This window comes from Accipiter gentilis, chromosome 28 (genome assembly GCF_929443795.1).
Source record: "Accipiter gentilis chromosome 28, bAccGen1.1, whole genome shotgun sequence".
Lineage (NCBI taxonomy): Eukaryota > Metazoa > Chordata > Aves > Accipitriformes > Accipitridae > Astur > Astur gentilis.
Window position 1 is genome coordinate 18,374,513 of NC_064907.1, and position 13,547 is coordinate 18,388,059.

The window sequence follows — 13,547 nt, forward strand, 5'->3', positions numbered from 1 at the left end:
GCTCTCTCGCCATTTGCCTGGTGAGTAATTTAAATTTTTCTTACTTTTTCTCTGGTTTTGGTTTGCCTAAAAGTTGTCTGACTCCATTAAATGCTTGTTTTGTGCTGCATCCTACTTGTGCAGCAACTAATAATGGAAAACATGGCTGGAAATAAAGAGATATTGTTTGTTAGGGAAGCATGAGGTGGCTGTAGAACTGGGAACGCCTGGGCTGAGCCCCAGTTTTACCAGCAGGAAAAGGCTGCGGTCGGAAGGGGATGATTTTTCTCTGGATCGAGAGGCTGGCTGAGATCACTAGAAAGGCTGAAGGACCTCTGCAATACATCACATCGATGGTTATCTCTTCTCCCTCCTTTCTGCTTTAAACCTCTGGCATCCGCCTGGCTTGTTGATGGCCCTTAAGTGGAAATGGGGAATTCCTGCAGCCCGGCAGGATGGGACACAGCCGTGGGGCACGCGGGTACCGAGAGCCGCAGTGGGAAGCGGCAGAGCAAGCAAAGCCCGAGGGCATCGCCCCGGCTCCTCCATCACCTCCCAACTTTCAGGACTGCTCCCCAGAAGGAGGAATGAGCTGCTGGAGGTGCCACCCGTGGGCATGTGGCACTTGCCAAGAATTGTGACAGTGATGTCCCCCTCTCCCTCCGGGCTGGGTGGCATTTTGCCCTGGGAACGCATCCGATTTTCTAATTGACACTAATGGTTTCTTTGGAACCGGTACAGGTTATTGTGTAAATACCTTTTGAGGGTATTTTTTAGTGCGTCTTATAGATCTGGTAGACCGTAGCAACACCTTAAAGTTGCAGGATTTTCTGAAGCGAAGATCTATAGGGCGGTGGGTGTTCGCTTTGCTGTGCTCAGCACTTGTTCGTCTCTTGAAGTCTTGGGTTGGTACCATCAAATAAATTCCCTTCTACTGTGCGGTCCGTGTTTTATAAATTTTCCAACTGGTATTTTTCCTAGGGGTCTATAAGCATATAAGACAAGCAGAAGAGGGGGGAAAAAAAATAATCAAATAGCAACCAAAATATCTCAAAGCTTGTGTGGGTGAAAGGAGAAATAGCAACCAAGGGCTTTGCCAGCGGGTGGAAGGTGCACCCTGAGCATCAGTCGGGAGTACAGCGGGATGCCGGGGGACGAATGTTCCCTGGGATACGTGGACGGTGCCGATGGCCACGTCCCCGGGACAGTGTCTGGGGATGCGATCCGGGGGGACTTTCTGGCAGAGATGTTAGGGACAGCGGTGGGTGCAAGGACTACGTGCTCTGTGGGATGCAGGTGCTCTCCCCTGCGCCGCCAAATCCCCAGCGTTTGGATTTTTATTTAAGTCATTTGATTAATCCAGGATCTAGGCTGTGTTTGTTCACCGCATATGATTATTATCTTTGTTTCTCTTCAAATATTGTTTCTGCTTTAAAGGGTAATGAACATAAAGGCAAATATCTCACCTTTTCCCTCTTGAAATTTCATTAAGCTGCATGTTTACCTTGGATGACAAGATGAAGCCCATGGAGTGAAAGGTTTTCCGGCCACACCTTAGCCCGCTATCTTATTCTGCCACAATTGTCCACAAAGGGAATAAAACATTTGTGTTTATCCACAAGATTTAATTCCTTTTAAAAGACAAGGGTTCCATTTGTAGAACAGGTAAGTGTTTTCCGCTGGGCTCTGCAGGTGTAAATCTGTCGTGGAGTATTGCAGCATGGCCAAGCCCCGGCTGCGGATGGCTATGGAGGAGGCGAATGTAATTCCAGCCCCAAATATTGCCAATTTTGGGCCCTAACTCTTTTTGTCCTGGAATTAAGCAGGTCGCCTACCCCCAATATGCAATATACAGCCCCAGTGCAGCATCTTCACCTTTGCTTCACCTACCGCCTGTTTTACTGCCAACACAGAGACCCCAATATTAGTAGTTCTGGTGGGAGGAGAAAAGCCAGGCTTTCCCACCATTTTCTTTTTCACCTGCTATGATTTGCACAGCAAAAGTCTATTTGTCATTGCCTGGACGAAACGGAACCCTCCACAAACTGCGCAGAGATGCAGGTCTGCAACAGCCAGCACAGCCCGGACACGACCACTGATCAACTGAATCCTCCAAGTACATTAATCACCCGCATATAAAATTTTCTCTTATTTTATTTGCTTTAAAGCTTTGCCCCCTGTGATGTTTTTAGCAAGTGATACGAGAAGCGTGCAGTGATCGGTGCTCCCAGGGCTGCTTTGCAAGGGAGATGAACAGTCTCCTGGTGAAAGAGAGTGTGGTAAATAAATACTGCACTAATTCCTCCTTTCACCAGCACAAATAGAGGATGAGGAGGGTTGATGTGCCATCAACACCCAGCAAAAAGCTGTTCGGCAGGCAGGGGTGAAATATTGGTCATTTGCTAAATAACGCCCAGAAGTTGTTGGGGCTGGGAACGGGGAGATTTGGGGAAAGCTGTGGAGGGCAAGGAGCGCCTCTGTCTCTCGCTGATTGCAAAATCTGGGTGAAAATTGAGTAGGTCTTGGTGTCACAATTAAAATTAGTTCCTTTGTCCCTCTTCTGAAGCCTAAGAACTCCTGACCCTGGATTAGATGATGCCCTGGCGCTTTGCTTGGTGGCTGGTGCCCAGGCACGGGGCTGCCTTGCGTTGAGTTGGATCTTGCAAAGACATCCTGAAGGTTCCCCAGGTCCTGCTCCAGGATTTTTGCCCTAAAATTCTCCATTTGCCTATTAGTTGGCATGAAAAACCCCCGATGTTTCCACATGGCCTGTGCTGACAGGGACAAGGCTGTGGCTTTGGGGTGTAGTCCTGGGTCTGGGAAGTTTTGCTGCTGGCTTTAGTGCCGGCTCCTCGTTTCATTAGGCTGAGCAGCTGGCTCTTCAACTGAGGTGAGAAATGACCTGAATTCTTCTTGATTTGGTACCGCTTCACGCTCATGTCATCAAATACGTCCCATTTCTGGGGAGCACGGAACTGAGCACCCGAGGTGGCTTTATACGGATGCTTGGGGCTTTCTGGGGACCTGCCACAGGAGCAGTGCAGGATTGGTGCCGACTTGTAGGCTTGTCTCCATTCCTCCTTTTTTAAAGGGCAAAAGGATAAAGCCTGTAATGTGGAAGTACCGTTCTGGCGGGCACAGTTGATGCAGGTAGCTGCTCGCTGGGGAATAGCATGGATATCCAGACTAAAACACTGGTATTTGGGAAAAACTCAGTTTCATCATGGAAACTTGCCAGGGAGCCGAGCGATCTGCATCCCCCTGCCTTGTACGTGACGATACCTAGCAGCAAACAGATCCGACAGACGCTGGCAGAGTTCCCGGCCGCCGCAGTGCTCAGAGTCTAGAAAAAGGATTAATATTATCTAGCTGGTACACAGGGAGCCCACGTTCTACTTGCTTCAGACCTGGCTGGGAGGGGAAAACATCTGCACACGTTTGAGAGGAACATCTGGCGTTTGCCACAGCCTCTGGGCTGCTCCGTCCTCCGACATCCCCAGCCCTGCGCCCAGGCTGGGGAGGGAGCTTTGCCCTGGCCCCGACCGAGCGGCACAGCCGTTGGGACGATGTTTGTAAAGCATTTGGACGCCCTTCTGCAGAGGAAGTTATTCTGGGTGTACCCCAGAGTTACTCTGTCCTGTGTAAATCCTGCAAATCTCCACCCCAGAAGCCCGGGCGCTGCCATCCCCCATGAGAAAGCGGCTCCAAATGAATAATTGCTTCGCGAGAGCTCGGCCGGTGCATTTTCCCAGTTAACCCAGCCATTTATTCTCAGGGGAGTGGCGAGGAGCCCTGGGTGCCCCCACCCAAGCTCTGTTTGCAGAGAGACTTGTGCTAATCCCTTCGCTTTCCGGCGCGGCGCGAGCAGGACCCCGTTGTGCCGCCTGGGCTGGGCGATTCGCCGGCTGGTGGAAAAGTACCGCGGGAAGTTTTGCCGAATAGCCGATATCCCTGCTCTGCCCTCCTCTCAATAACGTGGGCTCTTCAGGACAAGGTTCCTCTCTCCTGCTTTGCACTGTCGCTGCTGAGAGCCCTGATCCGGCCTCGTCAGGCTCGGGCGATGCAAACTGTTAGACGCAGAGGATGTAAAATCAAACCGTGTTGGAAACTCAGTCTTAAAAACTGGGAATATCTCTCTGGTAGGCTCAGGCTAGGCAGCTGGGGCTCGACGGGGATGTGCACGGCCAAGGGGAGACTGGTGGTTACACCACCTCAAGTCTGAAAAAACCCTGCTTTTCTGGAAATCTGGTTGCCCCAAAAGGCTCTGGATAAAAAGAAGAGCTGAGGAGATGGTGCATGGCTGATATCTCTTGGAACCCCCAACCCTGGTGCTGGAAAAAGCCCTAAGCGGGAATAAAATTGGGCAAAATCAACGGCTACAGAGCTGCGAGAATCCTCCCCCGCTGCCACTGCGGAGCTGCTCCCCTGCTCCGGCACTGTCCAGTGGGAATGTCCCGCCGGAGCCTCCCTTACGTCCTTGTTCTCCCTGCCAGCTTTCGGAGCAGAGGGAAAGGCCGGCTCCCCCGTGCAGCGTGGCTGGAGGCAGAGCTCCGATGCTGCAGCTCCCTTCCATGAGTTTTTCCCCCCGCTGCCCCCAGGAAGGGTATTGCCGGGGGGTCCATGGCGAGGCTGGGGCAAGGTGACCGATTTTGGGCTGGGGGATAAAGCTATGAGCCTGAGTCCATCTGCTCACACACCCGGTACCTGACTCCAAAAGCCTTTTTCTTTGCCCTGTTTCCTTTTTCTTCCAAGACCGGAGCATTTCAACACAAAATCCACCCATATATGCTTCGCTCCTAACGGTTTTTCCTGTAAAAATACTTGTCTTATCTCTTGACTTTCCCTTCTGCGAGTGGGCTGCCATAAATTACCACAGGCAGACGGCTTTGGAAGCACTTCCAGGGCCATTCACTGCGGATTTCTCTCTGTCTTCGGCTGTTCTTAATAAATGGTGCCCAGACCATAACAGAAGAAAGAGGAGGAATGCGCCTTGAATTTTTGTGAGAGGCAGCGAAGGAGTTTCCCATGGGAACGCCAATCTGCAAAGCTGCGTTTTGCCACATCTCCAAAGTTGGGGTTTTTTTAGGGTTTTTTTTCTCTTTTTTCCCCTGCCTTTTCTTTCCCTGTTAGATGTCCATCGTGGTGAAAATCTACCTCGATGACTGTGCCACTCGGCTTCTCCTATGCTTCCCTGTGTCCCCTTTGGCATTGCCGCTGCCAGGACGGCTCAAGGCTGGAGGAAGCACCAGGTGGTCCAGCACCTCGAAATGGGCTGTACGAGTCCTTGTCACCAAGGGTCTAGCTGGGTTAGAAAGAGATGAAGCATTTCTGTGGATGACAAGAGCATCTACAATAAGAATAGTAAATATTGAAAATCCTCAAGGGTTTTTAAGAGCTCTAAATCCTTGTGCTTTATGGCTTAGCTTGCCTCTTTCCTTGGGAAGTGTCCGCACATCCCAAAAGACTCATCCTAGTGCTTGATGCTGAAAAGTTTTCTGCACTCCCCTCTAAAGCATCTTTGTACTAACCAGCTACCAAAACCGGGGGCGAAACACTGGTCTGATACAGCCTGGCACTTTGGGTGTCCTTGCATTTTCCATCCCCTATTTAGCTCCGTGTAGTGAACTTGTTCCCACTGCTCTGGTTTGCAAATGTTGTGTAGGTCAAGTTGAAGATTTTTCTTGGCTCCAGTCCTGCGAGCCCTTGCCAAGTATGTGGTTTATTGCATGCAAATGTTAGTCAACAGTTACATTATCCAAAGGCAGCCTTTTATTCTTTTTTTTTTTTTTTTTTTTTTTTTTTAGCTTTAAATAAATGATTTGGCACAAACAAGTGTAAATGTTATGTCAGTATTAGACACTTTAATCTTGATGGATATGTTAGCGGCAGAGCGTGACGCTAATTGACAGACATTAATGATGCTTTCTGTTTCTAGTTGCGTACAAACAGGAGTTCTTCTTCGTTTAAGGCTTATTAAAACTCCACATCTCCATAGTTAGGGTGGGATTTTCTTTTCTGTATTAATCAAGGGGATATTTATCACCAGGACAGCCTGCCATGTCACTCCCCTTGTTTTGATTAATGCCTTAACACTCTCGGATGATCTGGTTATCCTTTTTTTTTGTCCTCGTGCTTTGTGCTTGGAAAAAAAAAAAAAGGAAAAAAACAACTGGAAGTCTATCTTCTCTCCATAAAGAAACCACTTGGGGCTCACAGAGAAAAAGGTTGGGAAGGAGAGGAGGGAGGGCAGCGCTCGCCGCAGGGCTGAGGCAGCCAAGACGTTTCTCCGCGGCAGAGGCCGCGAAGGAGCCGGCGCTGCTGCCTCCCTCCGGCACCGCTGCCAGACCCAGAACCCGCTTTGGCAGATGCCCGCGCCGCAAAAAACCCCGCACTTCGCTGTGCCCGTGTCGCGGCAAACTTCGGCGCGCGACGGCCTTTTTGGTCCGGGTTAGGAAGAAGGCAGATCCTGTAAGCAGGACCGCGCTGCTGGCAGGATTAGTGCTGGGGGAGGAGAGCTGAGTTCCAGCCCTGGCTGCAGGGACCCGCTGCTTGTCACTGCCTGTGACAAACGGTCACCCACGTACGGGAGCTGTTGTTCCCTTCTCCGACATTGCCGGGCGAAGGCAGCGGAGCCTGGCCGGCTGTGCCGGCCTGAGGATTTGGCTGGTGAGGATCCAGCACCGGTTTCCTAAGGCAATAGGAACTCCTTGAGATCTCATTTTTGCCATCTCGGTGCCTGCTTTGGCTTTTTTTTTTTATTTTATTTTTATTTTAAAGTTCATTAAATACAAAATTAAGCTGGGAGCCATGGTATTTCGGCTCACTTTCCTTTTGGGAAAAGTTTCTGCTGCCGACAGCAGAGGGGAGGGAGTGTGTGCCCGGGCAGGTGGGACCCAAGGTCGGTCCCTCTCCGTCTCTGTTCGAGGGGGATGCGTTCGTGCCGACAGCTCCCACGATGAATGAATTCTCCTGATGGTCCTATGGAGCTGCCCCTGACTCCCCTGATGTGGTTGCGGGACTGGACGGCAAGGGCAGAAATAAAAACTGCGACCAGTGCTTGTAGTACAAAGCTCTGGAGGCCACTGGGATTGTGCTTAAATTGTGGGATTACGGGTAATTTGGGGGTGATGAAGTACTTCGCTATGTAAACTCTTACTTTTGGGAAACAGTCACCTGTTGCATGCTCATCGGGCAGTAAATGGGATTAGAGGATGCTCGGAGGTACTCTATACCTGGCTGGATGAATGATGGAGCAGCACTTGGTGCTGAGCACCTAGAAAGAGTGCTGAATGATGATTTACCACCTGCGAAACCTCGTGAGCTGGCGCTTGTGACAATTCGTTGCACAAAACTCACTTTGAGTGCAGTGTCTGCAACGGTTGTTCACGTGAGAAGCTGGTGCTGGTGGGACAGCCATGGTCCGTCCGTGGCAGAAACGGGGATTAAAAGAAAATCCCAACCCAGGGCAAAAAAACCACAGAGGCAGCTTGTTTTTAATAAAGACTCTGCGCTCTTTATTCCAAAGGACGATGCACATCAGATAAAATAGTATAAAAAAATATGTATAAAAATAGCCACTATTTGCACTCGACTTGCTTTATACCAGCGAAGTTAAGTATGAGCAGTTGGGCGTTGAAGCACCAAGAGGGATATTTTACTGGTTGTCAACCAATAGTGGGCAAAAAAAAAGTAGCTATGACAGAAACATTTTCCCAAAGAAGCGTCCAAGAAGTTCAGTTTATATCTAATTTTCAGTTTATATCTAATTTTCCCAGCCCAGTTCAGTCCTTCCCAGCATAACGTGCCCATCCCTGCTGCTCTTCCGCTGTCTGTGCAAAGGACACACCGTGTTCCCTATTCAGGGGCAGCTCCGGGATGGTCAGAGCTGCTAATCCAGTATATTTAGTGCAAATATAGTGTCTCTGCATTGATTTAAGTAGCATCCCAAGGGTCTGGGTGTGGGTGAGCCCATGGGATTTCAGCAGGACTTTTTCCCCCTGGAGATGCTGTCAGGAGGGATGCGTGCCCTGCGGGGGCTTGGCTTCGAGGCCATAAGGGCTTGCTTTTTCTTTTTTTTTTTTTTCTTTTTTTTTCTTTTTTTTTTTCCAAGCAGCGGATAAGCAAAGTGCAAAGTGGATAAGCAGCAGGGCTGGGTTTGAAACATATTGCAACAGGGCAGGGGAGATGGCCTTCTGGCCCGAATACCGGCTGCGAGAGAACGGGCTGGGGGATACGCAGCATCTGAGAGCAGGAGCTGGAAGAAAAATGTTATCTCAAGATATTAGCGGTTACTTTCAGACAATTAGAAAGCAACTGTTTGTCCTTCAAATTGAGCAGGCAGCTTTGATAGCGAGAGCGAATGAATATCTACCACAAAGGGTTTCAGTTTGCATGTTCTCCTCTCCCCGTCCTCCCTTCCCCTGAGTTTTTCCTCATCCACGTAGTCCCGGCAGCTTCGTCTTTGCTAGGTCTGCGAGCTTGCACGTGGATTGGCAAGGCAAAAGATCAGTTTCCAAATAATCTCGTTAAAAGGGACAGATCTAAGCAGTTTCTTAACATTATTTAATTGACTGTATTTCCCTGCTGCAGGAGGGAATTGGACCACTGTGATTTTTAATTCTTTTTCGGAAAGAACAGGCACCACAGAAACATTTCTGGAGGTTCACGGGGAAGAAACCTCCATGTATTTTTGTTTCAGAAGATTAAATTTGTTCCAGCAGAGCTATGCTGATTTACACTAGCTGAGAAAAAGCAGTTGATGTGTTGCCTTTCTTGGAAATCTCATTTATTTCTACACTTTCTCCCATGGACTTAGTGGCTTCTAAAGTTTTAAGTATGATTAGTTACCAAAAAAAACCCCAAAACCTTCGCTACTCTGCTAGTGCAAATAGTTGTCGTCTCACTAAAAAAGCATTTGTAAAGATATCATCCTCTTGCTGCCCTGATGCCTTGGCACTGGGAATCGGGCTGATTTTACTTGCGAACGGGGAGTTTGCTGCTTTGAAAGCTGACGGGAACGTTGAACTCTTCGAGCTGTTGCTATTTTAGATAGCTTATATGGGAATGTTCAAACAGCGTCAACACCCGGATATGCAAAACTCATCTGTCATTGCGCTATTGTCCGTGTTCCCGAGGCTTTCTGGTTTGGCTTCTCAAGGTTGTTAAGGCAGCGGCCGTCGAAGAGCAGAGAGACGGGTTTGGGTGGGGGTAAGCTGGCAGGGCTCCATCCCGGCCGGGGGGGTCACCTTCGCTCACGTCCCGGCAAACCTGGTCCCCGTCTGCAGCTCCCTGGCCGGCAGGAACTTCAGGTTGTTGTCGCTCACGGCAGAAAGGGGTTTAATTCTCCCCAAAAGCCACATGCCCCGGGTGGAGGCTGCGGTGCTGCCCGCCAGCACGCAGCAAAACTTGGGGGAGTTCTAAGTCCCCTCTGGGACCATTAGCAATTACGATATCGATGGCAGAAATGCAAATTTTTTTGCCTTTTTTTTTTTTTTTTTAAGACTGATTTTTAGATCGTACAACAGCTGGTGGCCCAAGTGGCCGAGTGGGGGCCACGTCGGTGCCAGCCCAGGGCCAGCAGTTTGCTTTTTGCCTGCTTGATCTCAGCAAGGAGCAAAGGCTTCAGGGGGGCACAAGTGATTTAGGAGGGGCAGAGAGGGGCGATCGCTCTCTCTGGGGCTGGACCATCCCTTTCTGCTCCCGAAAGAGCCTGCAATATTTTACAGCTGCAGATTGACCCCAGAGCAGTGCTATCAAGCATGCTGAATGACACTCTTTTAATATCTTGGGCTTTTTTTGGCTTTGTTTTTGTTTGTTATTTTTACTGTTAACGACAAGAGAGCTTGTGCGGCAACTAGAAGATGCTGATCGTTACTACAAATGGGGTCTCCTTCCCCTAATTAGCACTAGAAAGAGCGACGCAGTATTAAAAAAAAAAAATAAAAATTCAGAGAAAAGGATGCTTTCCGCTTAAAAAAGTGGTTACCACCACGAGGGGCTCCAGCCGTTCAAGTAATAGAGGCAAGGCAGGTACTGCCAGCCGCCCCGCAGCGCGAGCAGCGATGCTCCGGGGATCTCGGCCGCTTTCTGCCCGGCCAGACGCGTGTCCAGTCTGCTGATTTCGGAGGCGACCTGTTTCCTCTTGGTTTTATACCTCCTGTTCTGGAACCAGATTTTCACCTGCGTCTCGGTGAGCTGCAGGTTTTTGGCCAGGTGGGCTCGCTCGGGGGCCGACAGGTATTTTTGGTGGCTGAATTTCCGCTCCAGTTCGATGACTTGGGTGTGGGAGAACGCCGCCCGCGAGCGCTTCGCCTGCTTGGGGGGGTGCTGGGCGATGGGCAGGGGTCGCAGGGGGGGGTCGCAGTCTGACAGGTAGGTCTCTGCCGTGGCATCTGTGGGAGGAATGAGCTGAGAATTACCCCCTTGGAAATTGCCCGAATCACTTGCTTTTTCCCTTCCAGAGAGCAAAATATTCCTATTATCCTGGAAATATTTTCGTTTAATGGAGTCAACACCACCTTGAAGTCATATAAGGGAGTTTTTTTCTTCCTAAATCACGGTTTCTTAATTCATATAAGCGTGCATTCAATATGAACGTGCATTCAAGGGATTAAAATAATACAGAAAGGGATATTTTGCAGTGCCGGTGAAGGTCTGACTAAAACCTCAAGGTACTGCTGTTACGTACATTATGGCATCAACAGCTCTTGAGATTTTTATCACAGAATTCCTACTATTAAGCACTTCTTTGAAACATCCTCTCTGCTGTGCCTATGGGAAAATCCTGATCCTCAGATTAAACAAGTTTCTATCCTCAAGCTACAGAGGATAGCTCAGAAATGGGAAATCGGTGCAGCCTGAAGCAGACTGCAGTTAGAAAAGTGTTGAAAAGAAATTCCTCCCTTTTCTCTTTGATGACTCCAAGGCAATGCCAAGAAATTTTGAGGCAGATTTTTAAACCTCCAGGCCTGGCTTTAACTGCAGACCTGGCCTTGGATCACAGCTCCAAAGCGGCATCTCAGTGTTTGCCTCCAACTTATTTCTCGTGGCACCGTTCGATCGCCCGAGCCGCGACCCAGAAAGGTGCTGAGCTCCCTGGGAAGCGTCACCTATAACCCTTAAAACTTCTTAAGTCATTTTATTTTTGCAGTTAGTTCCTTTTTGTGTATTACCCAGCTTGGGATGGAAACAGGCCGGTTTTTTTTTCCTTTAGTCATTTCTTAGTATATTTTCTTAAGATGTGAACGTAACGCTCGAGATAGAAACAATGAGCTTAATTCCCAGCTTGTGTAAATCATGGTTGTCCCACTGAAATCCCTGGAGCTGTGCTGATTTACACCAGCCACTTTCTGTGAGATTTGCTATGGCTTTTAATGATTTTTGTAATGATCAGCCTGGTGGCTGTTTCTGAACTTGCTTTTATGTAGAAGCTTCTTTTAATAGAATTGAAACGTAAAGCCAAAATTCCCCTGGCAAGGGCTCTCTTAGCAAGCAAGAGCTGGTCGCTAGAGAGTTCAAAATCGCTTTTTTGGCTGTTGCAGCTCGGTCCAGGACTGCTTGGGCAAGGAAAGGCTGAGCTCCCTCCCACAGCCCCGGCCGTGCTCGTGCTGCTGCAATGCTAGAGGCACCGGTCAAAAAAATTTGCTTCCGAGTGTGATTTTTGGTATGTTGCTTCTGCAGTGAAACGTTATTGCCTGCAATGAATTTAGCAATTGCATGCTAGAAAGGGATGCTGTGGCAAGAGGAGCAGGGTCATTATTAATAACGCACGCGATGTGCAGTGGTACACGCTGTGAAATCAGGGCTGAGCACGTGGGAAAGCTGAGCCCTGCTGCAAACACCACAAATTCAACATGGGGACTTCCAAAATATTCCCGGACCGGAGGCACCGACGAGCCCGGCTGCGGCGGCATCGCCGCGCTGATGGCTGCATGAAGGATGGGCACAAACTGCCTCTCCGAGACACCCCACGGTGCCTTTGCTGGGGACCTTCTGCATGTAAAGGGAACTTTATTTCCCAAGATATCGCAGAAATGCATCGACTGTTTTGTTTTGTTTTGTTTTTTTAAAAGGCATTTTAGCCAAATTCAGTCCTTCGAAGTATTTGAAGCGCCTGGCAAAAGATTTGCATGCAGTTGCTATTTCTCTTACTTTCCCACTGCTAAAGCACAGACACTCTCTGGTATTTAAAACACGAGTTATTTGGCTCTGGGGTGCTCGAGGCAGCCGGGTCAGGATCCTGCCCCCCCGGTTAACCCAAGCGTAGACATTACTGATCCGTTCCCCAGCCAGTGGGCTCAGCCAGGAGTTTTCCACCCCCTTACCTGCGTCCGCCTCGTGGGCTGTCCCTCGGGTTTGGGCTGGGGATGCTCCTGGGGGATGAGGACCCCCGGGGGGGTGCCCTGGGGCAGCCCCCAGGGCTGAGCTGCCCTCGTTGCCCTTCGCCGCGGCCGCCCCCGGCTCGCCATCCTCCTGGCTGCCAAACTCTCCGTTCTCGCCCCGCTCCGGCCACGCTCCCCTCTCTGCCCCATCCCAGAGGATGTCTTGGATGAGGAAAGATGTCCGGGGCCTGGAGGAGATGGGCATGGTCTGCTGGGCTGCCGTCGGGGTCCAGCTCATCCCTGCTGGGGTGCTGCTGGGTGCTCTCTGCCTCCTCGCAGGGAGCACCCCGGCACTCATCCTCCTCTTCCTCTCCCTGCCCAGCGGCGCACTGGTTTCCCACCCTCCCGGCTTTGCATTTATACGGCAGGCAGCCAAGCCTCCTGGGGCCTGATTGGAGATCCCTGGCAGGAGTTTACGCCCTTCGGTCGTTTCTTGGCTCCCGTGGGTTTTCTGGCTGCTGGCTTCTCCCTCTTGCTCAGGACACCCTTCCCCACGGGTCCATGGGGTCCCAGCCAAAAACCTCAGCCTTCTCCTTTGCCCCCCCTGATGCTCCCTCGCTGGCAAATCACCCCCGAGCTTTTATGATGAAGAGAAAGATGCCTTAGTGAATTCATCCTTTTGGGGATCAAAATGCTCCCAGGGTGGGGGTTTTGGTGAGAAGAAGGGGGAGCAGAGTCGCTGCTTTCGAAGGACGCTCTGCAAGGGGACAGCTTCTGCATCCCCTGCCCCAGCCCCGTGCTCCTAGTTATAGAAATGATTTATATCCCAGGGTAATCCCTAGAGCTCTTTGGGGAAATGCTGTTTTCAGGGGAAAAAAAGTGAAGAAAATAAAAGGATTGGGTTTTTTATTTTAGTGTTTTGAGGGCTGTGAGGGTTTTCTTCAAAACCTTCCGCTTTGATGCGCTTTCAGTTTGTTGAAAAACAGGGTGAAAATGTCAGAGACATTTTGATCAGCTTTGCAAAGCTGCCCTAACGAGGGCTTTAAAATGAAAGTTAAGATATAACAGACAGGGAGAGTGGCTCCAGAGGCAAATGCTTGCACAGAAAGGGGCAAAGGGTTCACATGAAAATTTAAGCCTAAACCTCGGACTAATTCCTTGACCAGCTGTGGAATGGGACAGCATTTATTTAAGAAGACTTAATACCTTTATACACCATGCTGCAAGGCCTCGTGTTCAAAGGCGCCC

At 49.9% G+C, this 13,547-nt stretch overlaps 1 protein-coding gene across 1 annotated transcript; it reads right to left on the bottom strand.

The window, feature by feature from the left end:
• Window positions 1-9,512: 9,512 nt before the first annotated feature.
• On the bottom strand, window positions 9,513-12,672 carry NKX3-1 (NK3 homeobox 1). The gene is made up of 2 exons (XM_049831472.1): window positions 12,303-12,672; window positions 9,513-10,370 (listed from the first exon to the last, which is right to left on the bottom strand). The coding sequence occupies exons 1-2, from the start codon at window positions 12,655-12,657 to the stop codon at window positions 9,961-9,963; spliced, it is 765 nt and encodes a 254-aa protein (XP_049687429.1). The 5' UTR covers window positions 12,658-12,672; the 3' UTR covers window positions 9,513-9,960.
• Between the last annotated feature and the right edge of the window lie 875 nt (window positions 12,673-13,547).